General features: G+C 37.0%; 1 protein-coding gene across 2 annotated transcripts in view; it reads left to right on the forward strand.

Annotated features, from left to right (window-relative positions):
* Positions 1-18,609, forward strand: part of Ddr (discoidin domain-containing receptor 2) — a 934,573-nt gene that overhangs the window by 340,548 nt on the left and 575,416 nt on the right. For both annotated transcript variants that reach the window (XM_081764059.1, XM_081764060.1), the window contains exon 2: positions 17,285-17,984. In XM_081764059.1, coding sequence (XP_081620185.1) covers positions 17,876-17,984 — 109 coding nt within the window. In that variant the 5' untranslated portion in view covers positions 17,285-17,875. The remainder of the gene's footprint in view (positions 1-17,284; positions 17,985-18,609) is intronic.

Here is an 18,609-nt window from a genome sequence, read left to right on the forward strand (position 1 = left end):
ATAAAGGTTTGAAGTCTTGACGCAGCAGTTGCGTCCTTCAGTGTTTAAAGGATATAGGCTATACACAGGCTTGCACACTGTATGATATAGGAATGAATATCGTATAACCAGTAGTCCAATGTAACTTAAATCTATCCCTTCTTAAATAACGAGAATAGTCTTTTCTCTGAGAATATCCCGTGAAATATCTACCATCCGTCTGTCGGCCTGTCCGTCTGAGTGAGTGAGAAGATTGCTTACCCTGTGCAGAAGAGGAGAGAGAGAGAGCAAAAGAAAGGATCAATTCTTATTTCTTGAGTGTCAGAGAGGGGAGGGGAGTCTTCCTTTTTCACCCTTTCCATGGATAGACGTTTTGACAGAAGCTGCCAACTTCCATCTGACACCAGATGTCTCTCTTCTCCCATCCGAAGGAAAGGGTCACAGGGAATAATAACAAAATAATATTAAAAGAAAACGAAGAAAGATTAAATAACAATCTATGCAATATCTTTCTTTTTTCTTGTTTTGTTTTCTTCATTGAAGATGTCTCTCTCTTTTGCCGATTTTTTTTCTGGACTTTCAAAACAAAAGATAATATTTAAAGTTTGGGATTTGTATACATTTAGTTGTCACGTTCTGGATTGCAAAATCGATCCTCAAACAACTATTTCACAGCAGAAAGAGCGAGAATTAGTGTAAAGCTATTATTGATTATATTTATTATCAATATTTTTTATTATCAATAATTTTTATTTTCGTAATCACCGAGCATTGTCAATCTATTGATAGATGAAGATCTTTCCAATTATAAACTGTATCGATATTTTCCATTTTACTCTGCAGTGCTTCTTGATTTCGCCACTCCACCTTTTGCCACTCTTTCGTCATTTCTGTCGTTAGTTTTGTTTCCTGTTCACATTTCAGATCATAACTAATCTTGCTTTTCTTCTTCGTAAAGGTCTTTTTCTCCATTCCTATCCTTGCTTTTATTTCCCCTTCAGATTTCCAATCTTCACTAACGATGTTTTCCTTCTTCCTAAATGCTTCTTTCGCCATTCCTATCCTTGCTTTTATTTCCAATTCGCATTTCTAATATTCACTAATAATGATTTTCTTCTTCCAAACAGCTTCCTCCATCACTCCTATCCTTGCTTTTATTTCTAATTCACATTTCTAATATTCACTAATAGTGATTTTCTTTTTCCAAACAGCTTTCTCCATCATCTCTATCCTTGATTTTATTTCAGTTTCCATTTCATGCCCTTCCTAATAATACTACCCAGATACCGCAAAATACTCACCTATTCTACTTACTCTCCCCTACCTTTATAGTAGACAAGGATTGCTTTTTCTTTAACCAGCCAGCAATATTTTTTGTCTTCGTACATAACTAACTAATTAACTCTATGGCCTATGGAACCTGGAGGTCCAATGCCGCGTTCACAAAAGCTCTCCACTGACTTCTATCCTTAGCCAGTTGGATCCAATTTCTACTTTATACTCCTATTTTTGCGAGATCCATCTTAACATTGTCCTCCTATCTGTGCCTAGGCCTTCCTAATTGTCGCGTTCCGATTAGTCTTCCAGTCAAGACTTTGAAAGAGTTTCTACTTCTTCCTTCCATCCTGGCTATATTTGTTGCCCACTTGAGCTTCCTAGACTTGATGACCCTAAGAATGTTGGGTAAATCGTATAAATTATGTAGTTCCTCGGTATGAAGCTTCCGCCATTCTCCATTCCCGTTTCTCTTGGGTCCGAATATTCGTCTCAGGATCTTGTTCTCAAATACTTTCAGTCTATGTTCTTCCCTCAGAGTAAGTGACCATGTTTTGCAGCCATACAAAACAACAGACATGATTATCGTTTTATATATTTTAAGCTTGAAATTCCTCGACAGAATTCACGACGACAAGAGATTTTGAACCGAATAGTAACATGAATTCCCTCCTTTTAGTCGACATTTAATTTCTTCGTGAATATGATTTTCGTCTGTTAATATTGATCCTAGATATTTGAAAGCATCCACTTTATGAAAAGTATTATTCGATATTTTAACGTGTTTGTTTTCTTACACATGAAATTTTATTATTATTATTATTTTCTTTTGTGGTTGTCATTAGTATTATCCACGAGATGGCAAGTACACATTTAAATTTGAGACGGGGGTTATAAAGAAGACAATTTTCGTCTCGTTTTCGATTCGAGAAATTTCACCCTAGTTCACGCAAATCTTATGTCTCAAACACTGTTTTAATATTACTTGATTCGCTCAGTGATAATTAGTTATATTTATACAAACTATAAATTCATATAGTAATTCTTCGAACATATTGAATAGCATTAGTCAACGTTTAAAGATACGCAAGTTATTACACAATGATAAATATGGTTTAAATGCGACATGATGTCATATTCTTCGTGGACCTCTCATAATGTGGAAGGATTCTGTCCATCTATTTCTATAATAGTAGAATCCATTTCTTGTATATATCGGATACAGTAACTTCCTTAATAACGAATGGATTAAAAACCAAATTTGGTCAGTTAATTCATATTACAAATATCGATTCCGATCCGTCATACTGTTTCAAAATGGAGGCAGCTTGAAAATTTTAAAAACTTCATAACGCCCTTAATTTTGTGTCAATGATAAAAAAAATAATAATAAAGTGATTTCTAATTTTGTATTTTTCTGTTGTATTTACATTTTTCTGGCATTTCAATGTGCGGTTCTCTTTAGTTTTATATCGTACCTCTTTCATTTAAATTGATTTTTAAACAACTCTGCATCTGTTGAAAATGTTTAGTAGACCTATTTTTTTTAGTGTTCTTAACAGTATGTATAAAAATTAAAATATGCCTATCAGAACAAAATTCAAATTAATGTTCAAAAAATTTTTTTTCAGGTATTAGATTCTAATTATATTTATCTCTTCCGTTTACCTAAGGGGTTGCGAACCCCAGGTTGACAAATCCTGTTCTAGACGATATCAAGAAAAAAAAATCAGAGCGAAAAGTGTGTGCATAAATTTACAAAAGGAAGCAATAAAAAAAAATCGAAATAGGACAAAAAAAACTTTTCGAGAATCCAGACGAGAGGAAACTAGAAATGTTTTTTCAAGAATCGAGACGAAACGAGACGAGATTTGTACTAAGTAACGACACGTTATTTTTCGTCTCGTAAACAACATTATTTTCCATTTCCGCACAACCCTTGCCTTTGTTCCACCAATAAATTACATGAAATGTCAGATGTGCTTACTATGTTACCCCCCTTTTTTTGGTACTGAAAGTATTATTGCGAGGAATATTTTTTTTTTTTTAAAAAAAGTACATTTTATTTTGGAAAGACATATAATAGGTAATGGAAACAGGAAAATCTGATGACATTTTATATTGGAATAAGATAAACAATGGAAGAATAGCGGTAAAAAAGAGCGGGAGAAATTAAACAAAAGAGCATCACTTTTCGCAGTTTATGAAACGAACAAATAAACAAGTGAATATATATATATATATATATATATATATATATATATATATAGAGAGAGAGAGAGAGAGAGAGAAAACGAAATCTGAAATTAAAAAAAAAAATTTGAAAACAAAACCATATAATAACAGATAGAAACAAGATATAAGAGTATGGTATACGTTACGTAGATACATTATGCTTTCTGCTGCTGGCTGTAATATGACTCTCAACTGTCACATTGCGAATGGGGAACAAGAGAGGGGGGGTTGAATTTGACAAACACACGATCTGGCAACTATGTGAAAATAGCCATGGGATTACCATTTTAAAAACTTTTCAATTTAGCTGCTGTAACGTAACGTACTATATACGCTACAGACAAAATTGATTTTACGTCATATTCGTGCAGCGGGCAAGGTGAATAGTGTGTATGTGTGTTAAAATTGGCTGTTGCAGTGTGTTATGACTGTCCCCAACTTTCCAAACATCACAATGCTTGTATCTGAACATTGGGTAAATGTTTCGGATATATATGTGATTTGGTCTTTGTGTTTGTTTTTCAATCCTGTATTGAAACGCAAACAGAAAAAGAATAGGTGCTTATTTCAAATACACACACACACACAAAACAAAAGAAGAAAAGAGAAGCATAAGCTGGGTGTATTTACTTTCTTTTTCCTTTATCTACAGGGTGTTTGCATAATTATGTCATGGACATTTGGGTCGGAATTTTTGTATTGTTTTTGAAAACAAACCTTTGGCTGAATCGGATTTTCGTGTTTACATGGTCGAATATCATGTTCATTTTGTTTTCTTGCCTGTTGAAATATTAAACTGAGTTTTCAATGCCTTTTTACCGAAAGAATGACCCAGCCGGGTTGTGACATTCGTAATCTACGGAAAGCTGTTTGTTTTATCACAATATTGGTTTTGTATCTTTGGAATATTTTTGTTCTACTTAGAATAGCAATCTTTGATATCTGTTTTAATCTTCCTGTGCATTGTACAGTCTTGTTTTAAAAAAAACTGGCCACCACCGCAACCTAGCACAGTAATATTTGTATGAATTTGGCTTGCAAAGAAGATGTTTTTATTTCTTTTTTAAACAAAGGTAAAGAAAGTAAGCTTTTGTTTAGCACAATGAGGGCGCTGGTGGCGCAGTGGTAAAGCGCTTACCTCTGGTGCATCGGGTCTCTAGTTCGATCTCCAGCCAATCGTGTTTGTGGTGGACAATATCATGCCCTCCCGTTTCCTCCCATATTATCATTCAACAAATGTATTCCATCACCATTCACTTGCCTTAATCATCGTCTTTTTTTAGCCTTAAGGGCAGAACCGTGGGACGTTAAACAAAGATATTGTAAATATTTTATACTTTCTTCACTTGTAAGATCTTAACACTAACACCTTATAGTACTTTCTTAATTATGCAATTTTAGTTGTTTGATCGTTGGCTGTCGAACAGAAGTATATGAGAATGTCAAATACCTAGTATTACGAAAGCACGAACACATTATGACAGAGCACTTAGCACTAACATATTGTACCCTTATTTTTCTCAGTTCCAATTCAGTGTTTAAGAAAGTTTCATCCCATATTTTTTCAGCAATAGTAAGAGAAGTATCATTAGCAAGAGATTGCATATACCCATCTGCTTATACATTTTAAGAAAAAAAAACACTGGTCCTAGGATTGGTCCTTGTGGAACGCCATACTTTATACAGTTGAATTCGATTTTACCGACACCAAGGGGATCGTTCGTTATAAAGGAGTATCGTTGTAACTGAGATATGTAATATCCGTGTCAGACATTGAGGTTTGGAACTGGTTATGCGTTTGACCACTCGATATCTTACAGATACAAGTTTGAGATATGTTATATACGAGTTTGATGTATTTGTGAATGTCGTATTAAGAATGGTATAAAATCACGTTGCGAATGCGGAATTAGTTGGTCGAATGTGGACAGAGGCGGATCTAACCCGGGTCCCTTAGGTTTTTGAGTGACAAAAATAATTTAAGTTATTATTTATATATTTTTGGAAAAGTTTATAATAAACTCATGATATACTTATCATAGTCTGGGCTCTGGCTGTCCCCCCCTCCCCCCAGTTTTTACCTAGACTTTGTACTGAATGTAGAATATTTGACGAAGTAGAAGAGACGTCACAGAAACAAGTGCTGCTATAACTAAGTTGAATTGTAGTTCTGCGGCCAAGGTAGCTCAGTGGTAGAGCGATCACTTCTGTCGCGTGGGATCTCTGGTTCGATCCAAGCTCTCGCTTAATTAGTTTTGTGGTGGACAAATAGCTGTACGTGATTTCTCCCGTTTCCTCCCATTTTTGTCATTCCACCATTACCATTATTACCTAATGCATAATCGTGGAACGCTAAAAACACATGTAATACTAAATTCACTTCGATAGTTTCCAATCGGAACTGTCTGTTTTCTATTGTTTAAGTAGCTACCAAAGCAAGGTAACACTATTCCACTTATTCCACATACCGGTATTTCAAGTTTGCATACCAGAATTTTGCGCGGTATACAGTAGTATCAAATGCTTTCACTAGCTCTAAAAATTACTGTAATCACCTTTCTGTTATTATCTATGATTTTACTAATAAATTCTGTTAAGCATCTGATGTATTCCTATTCCGACTACTTCGGAAACCATATGTATGACCTCGCGTAGCGTAGTCGCTAACGTTCTTGCCTTCAGTGCGAGCGGTCCCGGGTTCGATTCCCGGTGGGGGCACTCGATCGGAAAAGTGTCAAAAGCTTTTTCAAACCAGCCATCCTGAATGAGGTTTTCCTGGGTTTTCTCATTCATACCAGGCAAATGCCGGGGTGGTACCTAATATATAGGTCCTAGGCCTTCCCCCATCCTTTCTTCCTTCTCTTTCCCCGGATAGTGTGATCGCCGAGAGACGTCTCACTCAAATGTGACGGGCTAACATGGTTATGGAAGCCTAAATCACAGAAATTTAAAATCCTAATCGGAAACCATATACATTTGTAGATTACTTGCTGTAAGTAGAGCAAGAGGCCATACGGTGCTGGCTAAAAGTAGGTTCAGTTACCCCATGGTCCCTTAATATCCGCCACTGTTACTTTGTATGTACTGTATAAATAGATGTCTTTGAAAACCCAACCTTTTGTACATTTGTTTTGTGGTTTGATAGCTATATATTGAATAACCTTCCATTTATTGAAGGAGATAAATGACGATGAGGAAGAGGCAGATAGTCTGAAATCTCTCATCCAATTGATTTTTTTCTGTTTTTTATTGACAGTACTAACATCGGATGACAAAAGAGATTAAGGAGTGTCTGTATATGAAGAAAGACAGAAACATTGCTGTATCTTTATTTAACAGGACACTGATTTATCACAGACTGTGGATTGTGACAGCAACAACAAATATAAGCCTTCAGGTTATCTTTTTTCTGTTCCTCTCTTAAGAACACAAAGTCCACGGAAGAAAAGAAAAAAAAAGAAAGAAAAACGCCGGGCTACGCTTTTTGTGTGGCAAGACGCAATCTTTTGTGTACAAAAGCAAGCAACGCTCCATAGATAAATGCGCGTGTATTGACGGAAATTGCTCGCAACGAGAAGCGGTGATATATTTATGATGCTCTTCTTAAAACTTCCTTTGTTCTTCACCGGTTTGTATAGGAACAAAGTTATCGAAGTTCTTGTAACTGTCTTTGAAGATTATCTGGGTAAATGAATCCGGAACAACAGGCTGAGGAATGCAAATAAACTGACAATAAAAGACGCTGAAAGTAGAAGGTGTCACTCGATCACACTAACATTTCTCGTTCAAGGTTATTAGGATGATGCTAGTGGGCCTTATAATGTTAGTGTCAAGGGCGCCGATCCTGCGGGGCCGGGTGCCCCAATGCTCATTTCGGACCCCCTGTATTTTCATGAATGTGTGAATATGTATTTTTCATATGTATTTTTATATATATATATCTCCCTCTCCTTCTCTCCTAAGTTGAACCTTCAAAGTGAGATGATACAAACACTCGCAGGCCCGAGTCTCATCTATTTGGTAAAATTGATCGAAATCGGTGGCGTTGTTTAAGAGGTACAAAGTCACAAACATAGTGACTTTCATTTGTATATGTAGACTAGCCTTTGGCTAGCTGGGGGCTCCGACCCCAGACCCCCGAGTCTACTCGGCCTACGACCTGGCATTTCTTATCTATCGGCCTCTGCATCAAGAGTGAATTTTGTGCATTTGCTCTTTAATCACATTTCCTGAATTTGGCACAGCTGGGGGCTTAGCCCCCTGACCCTCACGTTTACTCAGCCTACGGCCTCGCACCTCTTAAATCCGCAATTCTACCAAATTTCAAGTTTTTCCTCCCTATTGCAACTATCTAAAAGATAAGATTTTGTATCCCAAGAAAACACCCATTTAAATAACATGGGAATTTCTTCATCTCCCCTTTAGACCCCTTAAAAACAAAACAAAAAAATATTCTTTTTTGGCAATTTTCCTGTAGGTTAGACAAGGAAGGCTACAATCATGCCAAATTTCATCATTCTAATCCTGCCGGAAGTGCCTAAACATTTTGGGATGTAGAAGATGTCCCATATAAATAACGGGAAAGATTTTTCAGTCCCCATAAAACCACTCTACAGATAGAAATTTTTATTTTTACGTATTTACTTGGGTAACGCTAACGGAAACGTACAAGCATACCAAATTTCAAGTTTCTATTCCAATTCCAAGTACCTAAAACATGAGAGTGTAGGTCCAAAAAATTAAAAAAAAAAGCCATTTAAATAACATGGGAAAATTCTTCATTCCCAATCTAGACCCCCTAAGAATTAAAAATATTCACTTTTGGCAATTTTTCTGTTGGTTAGTCTCGGAAACCTACAATCATGCCACATTTAATCATCGTAGCCCTACAGAAAGTGCTCAATAATTTATGTCAGCTCATGTAGTTTTATATATAGTTAAGATAGATTCAAAGAATGATATATCGGGTGTTGCAAAATAAGTGTTACAACTCTTGGGAGGTGAATCCTGCCACTGAGACAAGAAAAAAAGTTCTCTTGAACTTTCGGCTATCGGACATAGTTTCAGATCTACAAGGTGCCGAAAGCGTGGGAAAATGACTTTCGGACGCCAATAGTTCGGAAACTATCCAACGTAAAGAGGGCGGGTAAAAGATTCACTGAAGAAGTCATACCTGCTGTATTGAATTTTGCATGTTTCACAATCCTACCGTGCACGCGCAAGGGATTCCCCAAAGGAACGTAGGGAGTCCCGAATAATCTGCTAAATGAAAGTTGGTCTAAATGGATATGAATTGATGGGGTTTCTACCAGGTAACAATAATTCGTTTGTATTAAGTCGATATCTGGAACAAATACAAAATGGCGGAAACTTTAATATATGTTGTGTCTGGTTGCATAATCGCCAGGTACGGGTGCTGGCCAACAGTGAAGTTCTGAGTGTTAAGTGTAGCGAATTTGTATTCAGATGCTCTAGAAAGACATCTGGAGTGTCGGTAGAGCACAACAGATGGAGCAGGAGATTCACATGTGTGCAAACAAGTAACGAAAAATGCCCAGAAATGCACTCATACTCAGTAAACGTGAGTTTAAAGCGTCGGAAATGTAAAAATTAGCGTCAAGAACATGGAAGTCAATTCACCAATAATATTCCCTCAAACGGACGCAATATGATGTGCCCGGTTGTATACCAATAAGGATGCAACAACTGAGGCCAAGTTGAAATTTTGCAAGGGGACTCACTAAGAAACTGGGTAAACTAAATGAATGTCTCTAGTGGGATCACATGATCGATATTGAAATGCGGACAATTTGTGTGTTGATATCGATATGTAACTAGTGGAGGAATGTCAACATGTGCCACTACTGCTGGGACACCGTCCCACGTGGGAAAAATAGGAAAATAACTACTCGGGTCTTGAATCTGAGGCCGTGGGCTCCCAGTAGGATTGGAAACTGCGACCACGCGAGCGAAAGCGAGCGCTCTAGCCCTGAGGCTCGAGGAAGCCTCACTTTCTCTGTATACATTTCTTTGAGGAGTACCCACTTTGTTCGGCAAGCGCTCTTGTACAGCCTCCCGACATGTTTGTGTGTTACATTTTGTTACTCCTACTGCACAGTTGTAAACAATCAGAGCTTTAAAACGTTTCTTCCTATTTCTCATGTCGTTTTATTTTCCATATGTATGGTGTTCCAGCTGTAGTGTTAGATGTGCCAAATTAGTTCCTTTTCGTCTTTGTCTTGGCATGTGTACTGTGTGTAAGATACATATTTCTAGGGGTATTTTGATATCGAGTACGTCATATGTCCCAGAAGACGTGAGACATGATACAACTTTGTTATTTTCACGCTCTATCACAATATGAACCATGGATTAAGAGATTTCTTTTCATATGTGTCGACTGTGGGACAATGTCCCAAAATAAGTGGGACATTGATACAATCTTGTTCTAGTTACGTTCTACCAAAAAGTGCACCAGATGTAATAGCAGAATGTACAACGTTATTTTCCTAGTTTTCGCATGTGAGACGGTGTCCAAGCAGTAGTGGGACATGTTGACATTTGTCCATTAGCTACATGTCGATATCAACACGCACATTGGCCACATTTCAATGTCGATCATGGGATCCCACTAGAGACATTCATTAGTTTACCCAGTTTCTTAGTGAGTCCCTTTACACAATTTCAACTTGGCCTAAGTGGTTGCATCCTTATTGGTATGCAATCGTGCACATTATATTGCATCGGGTTGATGGAATATTATTGGTGAATTGGCAATGGCTTTCATGTCCTTGACACTAATCCTTACAATTCTGACGCTTTGAACTCACGTTTACTGAGTATGAGTGCATTTTTGGGCATTTTTCGTTACTTGTTTCCACACATGTGAATCCCCTGCTCCATCTGTTGTGCTCTACCGACACTCCAGATGTCTTTCTAGAGCATCTGTGTTCAAATTCGCTATACTAATTACTCAAAACTTCACTGTTGCCTATCATCCGTACCTGGCTATTATGCAACCACACACAACAGACATTAAATTGTCCACCATTTTGTATTTGTTCCAGATATCGACTTAATACAAACGAATTATTGTTACCTGGTAGAAACTCCATCAATTCATATCCATTTAGACAGATTTTCATTTAGCAGATTATTCGGGACTCCCTACGTTCCTTTGGGGAATCCCTTGCGCGTGCATGGTAGGATTGTGAAACATGCAAAATTCAATACAGCAGGTATGACTTCTTCAGTGAACTTTTTACCCGCCCTCTTTACGTTGGATAGTTTCCGAACTATTGGCGTCCGAAAGTCATTTTCCCACGCTTTCGGCACCTTGTAGATCTGAAACTATGTCCGATAGCCGAAAGTTCAAGAGAACTTTTTTTCTTGTCTCAGTGGCAGGATTCACCTCCCAAGAGTTGTAACACTTATTTTGCAACACCCGATATAATTGTAGAATATGCTAGACGTTACACATTACACCATTGATGGCAGCAAACATCTGTAGCGGTTAATATCTACCAGACAAAATTAAAGCTTCGAGCCTGAATGTCGCATGGATGTTTTTTTATTATAATTAAGGTTTCTGCTGGTAGCCTGGATGTCCCGGGATAGATATAAGACATGTGACATTCAGTGGTATGGTTGCCAACTCTGGAATATATTTAAAAAAAAACAGCTCCCTCTCAAAATTCCCTATGATATAGGCCTAGGTCTAAGTGTGGGGTATCTCTGTTCGGAACGATCCATGGGAAGGAAATGTACTAACTAAAAAACTAACTAACTCTATGGCCTATGGAACTCGGAGGTTAAGTGCCGCGTTCACAAAAGCTCTCCACTGACTTCTATCCTTAGCTAATTGCATCCAGTTTCTACTTTGTATTCCTATCTCTGCGAGATCCATCTTAATATTATCCTCCCATCTGCGCCTAGATCTTCCTAATGGTCGTTTTCCTATGAGTCTGCCAGTCAAGACTTTGAAAGCGTTTCTACTTTCTTCCATTCTAACTACATGACCTGCCCACCTAAGCCTCCAAGACTTGACGACCCTAACAATGTTGGGTAAACCGTATAAAGTATGTAGTTCCTCGTTATGAAGCTTCCGCCATTCCCCATTCTCGTTCCTCTTGGGTCCGAATATTCTTCTCAGGATCCTATTCTCAAATACTTTCAGTCTATGTTCTTCCCTCAGAGTAAGCGACCATGTTTCGCAACCAACCATACAGAACAACAGGCATGATTATCGTTTTATATATTTTAAGCTTCAAATTCTTCGACAGAATTCACGACGACAAGAGATTTTGAACCGAATAGTAACACGAATTCCCTGCTTTTAGTCGACATTTAATTTCTTCGTGAATATGATTTTCGTCTGTTAATATTGATCCTAAATATTTGAAAGTATCCACTTTATCAAAAGTATTATTTAATATTTTAACGCATCCATAATTTGCCGTATTACGGTCCCGACGCACTTCCATGTATTTAGTTTTCTCTGCATTTACTTCTAAACCCATGTCCCTGCAAGTGTTTAATAAGATCTCTGCATTTCTTTCTATTGTTCTCCTATCATCCCCTATTAAATTTACATCATCAGCATATGCCATAACCTGGTGAATGCCGTTCAACTCTAGGCCCTGGGTGCTATCTTTGATTTTCCTTATGGCGTATTCCAGCACAAAGTTAAATAATAATGGCGACAACGCATCTCCTTGTTTCAGGCCATTTTCGACGTGGAAGCTCTTGGACAAAAATTTTCCTACCCGGACTTTACTTTGGGATTCACTTAAACATATCTTAATTAATCTAGGAAATGTATTATCGTGAACAAAATGCATTACCACCTGTATTCTGCATATTCTTAGTACATTCACTAATGAGCTTAATAGATACATTGTGCTACAAATGAGAAACTGAAATCGGCATTGATCATTTTATTATATTTATCAGTAACTGTCACTTCTTTAAAATTATCGAAACACATGAACAAAAGTATATTAATCTTTACATGACAATTTTGGATTTGGAAAATGAAATTTACTCTTTAAACTTATACTTCAAATACAGGAAATTGCTTTGAGAAATACTTTTTCACCCTCAATAAATGTACAAAATTACTTACAAGTAAATTTCAAATTTTCCCTTATACAGTTTCTATCATCTCTCTAAAATTATCTAAACAGATGAACAAAATATATTAATCGTTGATAGATGGTGAAAGATGACAGTTTTCGATTTACAGAAATGAAAGTTACTGTTTAAATCTATACTTCGAACTAGATAAAATTGCTTCGAACTAGATGCAAATTGAAAAAAACTGTTATAAAGGAGATGGCAAGAAATTTGTACCGGTCACCGGCTTTAATCAAAATAACAGGCATATTTCTGGCTAGGCCGGTGAAAAAGCGGGGCTAACTTCTTTGGTATCACCGAACCAATTTTAGGAAATTTACCGGGTCAATTGGAGAATTTATTTAAGTTTGTGAGGAAGAATGAGTGAAAGTCAGGTAAGGGGAATAGTAAAAGTTAAGAAAATGCTTGTATTTTTTTTTGTTTTTTTTTATATTATAAGTGGCACTGCATGTGGAGGTGGATGGACTATTTCGCGGAGAGGTACACGTGTTTTACTATACGGATCCATAGATTGTAAAAGGGGCAAGAAGAATTTGGGCAAGTCTTTAATTTTCCCATTTCATGTCGAGAACAGAATCCAACTAACCCCTTCGGGGCTTCTAACCCGTTCCTCCTCCTCCTCCTCCTACTTCTACTACTACTTCTTATATTATGGATCCGTCTAATAACGTAATCTAACGTAAAGTAATGTAATCCAACCAAATAAAACCAAATGCAGTACATTTTGGTACTTTTTTTCGATATTCAAATTGGTCCAGCGATACAGCAATAATGCCAAAAAGCGGCCAGTTGGCAACCCTATTCAGTGGACATGTGCTATGTGGGTAAGCTCCCGTGAACCCGGGTCTATCACAAGAAAGATGGGAATCCGCGTCTGCCCCACCAGCGGCTAGAACCTAACTATTGAGTAAAAAGAAGCTAATAACTTAATTTTGATGAGTGTTATTATTATTATTATTATTATTATTATTATTATTATTATTATTATTATTATTATTATTATTATTATTATTATAACATCAGGGTTCTCGCCCATTATGGTGTACACCTCAAGTCAGTCTATCTCAAGACTGACTGTTATCCTCTTGTTGGTATACGATTAACTTATGCGCTGTTGGAATTGGGAGAGCGGAGTTCGATTCTTTGTGGGTGCTCCTGTTGTTCTTTGAATCCTATGAATAAATTTCTGAGATCGGGTCCATCATTTTGACTTGCCATATATACAGGGTGTTTCAAAACAACATAGACAACGTTTGGGAGGTAATTCCTCACACCAAGATAAGACAAAAAGTATAGATCAATCTGAGTGCACAAATGCTTCCTTTTAGAGTTATAGGCTGCCGAAAACATGAAAAAAATGAACATTAAAGGTCCATAGCTCCAAAACTGTGGGATCTACCGTAGTCCGTTCAAGTCTTCACTTAGGAACTAACATGTGCGCTATCCAAAAGTACATGTTTCAGAATCTTAAGGTACTCACGCAACAACTTTTATATAGGGAGTTTGGCTACGGGCATACCTCTATAAAAATTGTTGCGAAAGGATCGCAGGATTCTGAAACATGGATATTTGGATAGGGCGCATGCTAGTTCGTAAGTGAATTCTTGACCCGACTACGGTAAGTTCCATAGTTTTGGAGCTATGGACCGTTAAAGTTGTCATGTGTTGGCAGCCCTTGTCTTATCTAGGTGTCAGGAATCCCCTCTCAAATGCTGTCGGTGTTGTTTCGAAACATCCTATCCAATATATATTCCGGGGGAAAGGCACGGAATTTATAACAGGGGATCACACGACGGAGAATGGCCGCGGAGCCGGATGAATGACTCTCATTTACTAATAGAGCAAATTCCTGATTACACTTCCAACGCGAACACATTGATTGTATGGAAGATTGAAAATAAAGATGATCGTGATATGTCAAGTGATGAGGGATGGTATTTCCTCCCCTTTGACCCGGATTGCCCTTATCCTGATCAAAGATGGCCATTTTGCAATCGTAGCTTACTCAAGTTTCGACTTTACTATCCCTAATGGGGCTCGTGTTGTGGCTCATTACCTGCAATCAGATTCATACTTGCTTTCACTAACATTATTAAGGCTCGGACGCTGCCTTGCTTATCCACTTACAGAACCCGTGCTTACAAGAGCTCACGCCCATTTTATTGAATTTGAAGAAAGTTGATCCTGTTCTCGTTAGTTCGGATATCTCTGATCCTCAGTCTCTGTTCAAATAGATTCCATAAGTTTCCACATGGCTATTTCGTTAATGTACACAACTTCGGCCTGGGAGACGTGGGTTCGATTCCCAGTGAGAGCTCGTCTCTTTCTTATCCCACCTTAAGCTATGGATCTACGTGTTTGTATAGCTTCGGTGCTGAATGAGACGATAAACTTCAATCAAATGAAATATCTTCCACATTACTTAGCAACGGAATGAATTCTGACTAAAGATTTTTCATTAAAAAAAAAAATAATATTGTAATCGGTTCTTGGCACTTTACCTCTTGGAAAGGAACTGGATGAGGTGTTTATATTCTGATAAGAATAGCTTTATGCATATATTAATCCATGGACAATAGTTTTTCTTTGACCTTATAATTACATATTTAAATTGTAATTTATATGAATGCAGTGTAATTATGTCATTTCGGCTAATAATCTTATTACTGTAAGTTTTATTCTGACTTATTGTAATAGCTTGTTACTATAGAATATTTAATAAATAAATGAAAGATGTCTTAATATTGTAATACTTACAGATTTATTTATTTATTTATGTATTTATTATTTATTTTTTATTTATTTATTTTTTATTTTTTATTTTATTTTATTTTTTATTTATTTATTTATTTTTTTTTTTTTGAAAAATGACTTGAGATAAAAGTATTCTAAACACGTAGACGAGAACTTAAAAAGGGTTTTCATATTGGATCATGGATGAAGGGAAATAAAGAATCAAAAATTCCGGGGATGCAAGGGGAAGGAGAAACGGGTGCACACTTCATACCTTTTTGTTTGCTGACACCTCCACGTAGGCTTTTAGTGCTCTAATGCTCAATTTGCGTCTTTGGGTGCGGAGTGATCATGATTGTTCCAGTTGTACGTCTTTATGCTCAGCTCGGCCACTTACTTGTTCCTCTAATTGTATCCTTCTTGAAGCATTTGGTTTCAATCCTCGTGTAAGACCTTCGGTAGGACTGTGGACAAACAATTCTCCGGCTGGTTTGCGCTGGTTCTTCTTCGTTCTTCCTCCCAGTTTTCAAAAGTTTATAAAGAAGTTAAATTCAAAGAATCAGCGAACCGACATTTCCTTAGGAAAGATTTCCCTTGTCTTTTTATTACATAAATATTCTGTATAAATTGCATAAGATACGAAGATTTTTTTTTTACTTCCACAAAATCTAGACAATCTTACGGAGTTCTAGGGTAAACACCAACCGTTCTTTTGTATTCCGTTGATCCATCGCTAGAGTGTGCTTTGCAATATTCGAGACGAGACCGAGCTAACGAGACGACTTGGTCTCGCTTCGGTCTTCTGTTGAGCTAGAAATGCCTGTTTCGGTCTCAGTAAGTGAAGAAATAAGACTAAGATTAAAAGCATTGGACGCTCTTCCTAAGTTTGAGGACTAAAGTTTTTATAAATATTAAGGAAGAGGATCACTCATCGTCAATACATTTTGCCATAGTCCCATTTCCTCATTTTACACCCGTAAAAAATCTTTATGGTGCATTGTTTAAAATATTTTGTTAATTAGGCAATTAATTTTGAGTCACCCCTCCAAAAATCTCGTTTTTAGTGCAATAGCATTGTTTTTTTTAAACACGGTTATTTCTTTTCTTTTCTTTTTAGTCTTTATTCAATATTTGTAATTGCATTGTGGAAATCAACCGTCTCTTTATTCTTATTACGAAAAGCAAAATGCTCAAATTTGTCGATATGAAGTTATCAGAACGCCTAGTCATCTGCAACCATCCATACTTCTAAAGTGGAAGGTTGCACAAGCAAAAGGCGCTCAATAGTTCTTTCTCTACTCGAATCAAAATAAGAAACAATTTGAAATTTTGAGGCGCTTGTGTTACCCTGTTATCGTGTTGCCAGTATTCCGCTGAGGTACCCGTTCTGTTCCTTCCATCTCGGTTGAAGAATACTTCTTCTGAACATGTATTAAGAAGGTGGCAACATTGTGATGTTGTTGTCCCTTTCTACAGAAAACCTCTCCACCTGTAACTATCACCATCGACGGTTATGATTGATTCGTCATTCGGTGCTCTCACACAGTAAGTTTGTGACATAGCTTCTCAACACAAATCTCTTCTTGTGTTTCAACTTTCAGTTCATTTTAAATTTTATTCAATGTATAAGTAATAATTAATTAACATGCTAAGCTGGAGAAAAATAATGTGAAAATGTTTTGATGTCATCGAGTTTACTTGTGTACAAAATTTCAGAATTCTAGCTATTATGGAAGTGTGTGAAATTTAAGTCGTTAGATTTGACTATGACAAACAAACAGACGCAAGCATTTTAAAATAAAAAGGCGGGAAGATAGTCTTATTCTGCTACTTAACTGATAAGGTTACAACATAGTTTTATACATTGTAAGTCAGTGCATACTGAATATGCTCATACAACTGTAATTTTTTTCTTTCATCTTTTCAGGTGAAAAAAAAGTGAAGTGATCTGTCAGCACAAGGCAACTGCTGAGGATCGTAGACCACAAGGACATGATGAGTTGTGTCCAGAAGTCAGCGTGACGTGTCCGTCAGTGTTGCTAGTACACATCAGAGAACAACTCCCCTCCCCCTCATGAGTGCAATAGAGATGGGGAGAAGTACTTGCCGCTGCGTCGTGCGTGCTAGACTACGTGCGGTGTATGTATGACTGATTAGGCACACCACGAGGGATGGTGGGGGATCGAAGATTAGGGGGACACATTTGAAAAAAAGAAATATTTTTTACGAAAAAAAAAAAGAATAATAAAAGAAAGCATATCGTGTGTGTTTTTGTTGTGTGTGTTGGTTTGTTGGTGTACAAGTAGCGAAGGGGAAACGTATTTGTGTCGGAAAGAGGGGGAAAGTTATGCGTGAGTTTGTTGTTATGGTGTTTCAGCATGTGATAAAATTTTACTCTGTACATAGAGAAGTTTTATGAGAGATATACATACAGCATATATATATCTACATAGATATATAGATATACAGTGAAAAGTACGTGTTAATATACATATACATACATTCATCGATTGGGTGAATGTGTGATGGTGGTGTGCAGTGCGTGATATCGGTTGCCATGGCGACGCCGACGCTTTTTTTCATGGTTGCGGTGACCTTACTTGATGGCACGGATGGCCTCGAATTGGGTAAGTACACTTACATATTGTATTTATTGTTTCCTGCAATAATATATGTTCTCTTATTTTGTGGGACCAGTGGCGGATCTATTGGGAAGGCGGAGAGGATAACCTTCCCAGAAGCTTTGTCTTCTGAAAGCGCAACACTTGCGGTATCGACATTTGCGGTACTGCGACATTTGCGGTACTTCAAGTATCGACATTTGCGGTACCTGGACATTTGCGGTACCATTCAAAATAACTTATTCTTCAAACTGAAAGAGGACAGGCACACAGTATCAACTGCTACGAAAAGGCCAAATTTTAACACATTACTGTAGCCAGCAAGGAGGGAATAACATAACCTTCAGGGACATGGGCTTTTTGCATATTAAAAGCAGATTTTTTTTTAAAAAAATCTTTTTTTTCAGAATATAAACCATTATTAACTTACCATACATACATACAAACCCCTTTCACTGCTCTTAAGAACATATACATGCAAATATAAGGATGAATTCTACAGAAAACAGAAAGAACAATTACTAGGATATACGTATCTGAAAGATATAAACAAATGCTTATTTATGATTGGCTTAAACTGGAAAATGTAAATAAATCCTTGTCACTGATTGGTCTAATGCCTGTTTTGTTT

Source organism: Thermobia domestica, chromosome 7 (genome assembly GCF_964235325.1).
Source record: "Thermobia domestica chromosome 7, izTheDome1.hap1.1, whole genome shotgun sequence".
NCBI lineage: Eukaryota > Metazoa > Arthropoda > Insecta > Zygentoma > Lepismatidae > Thermobia > Thermobia domestica.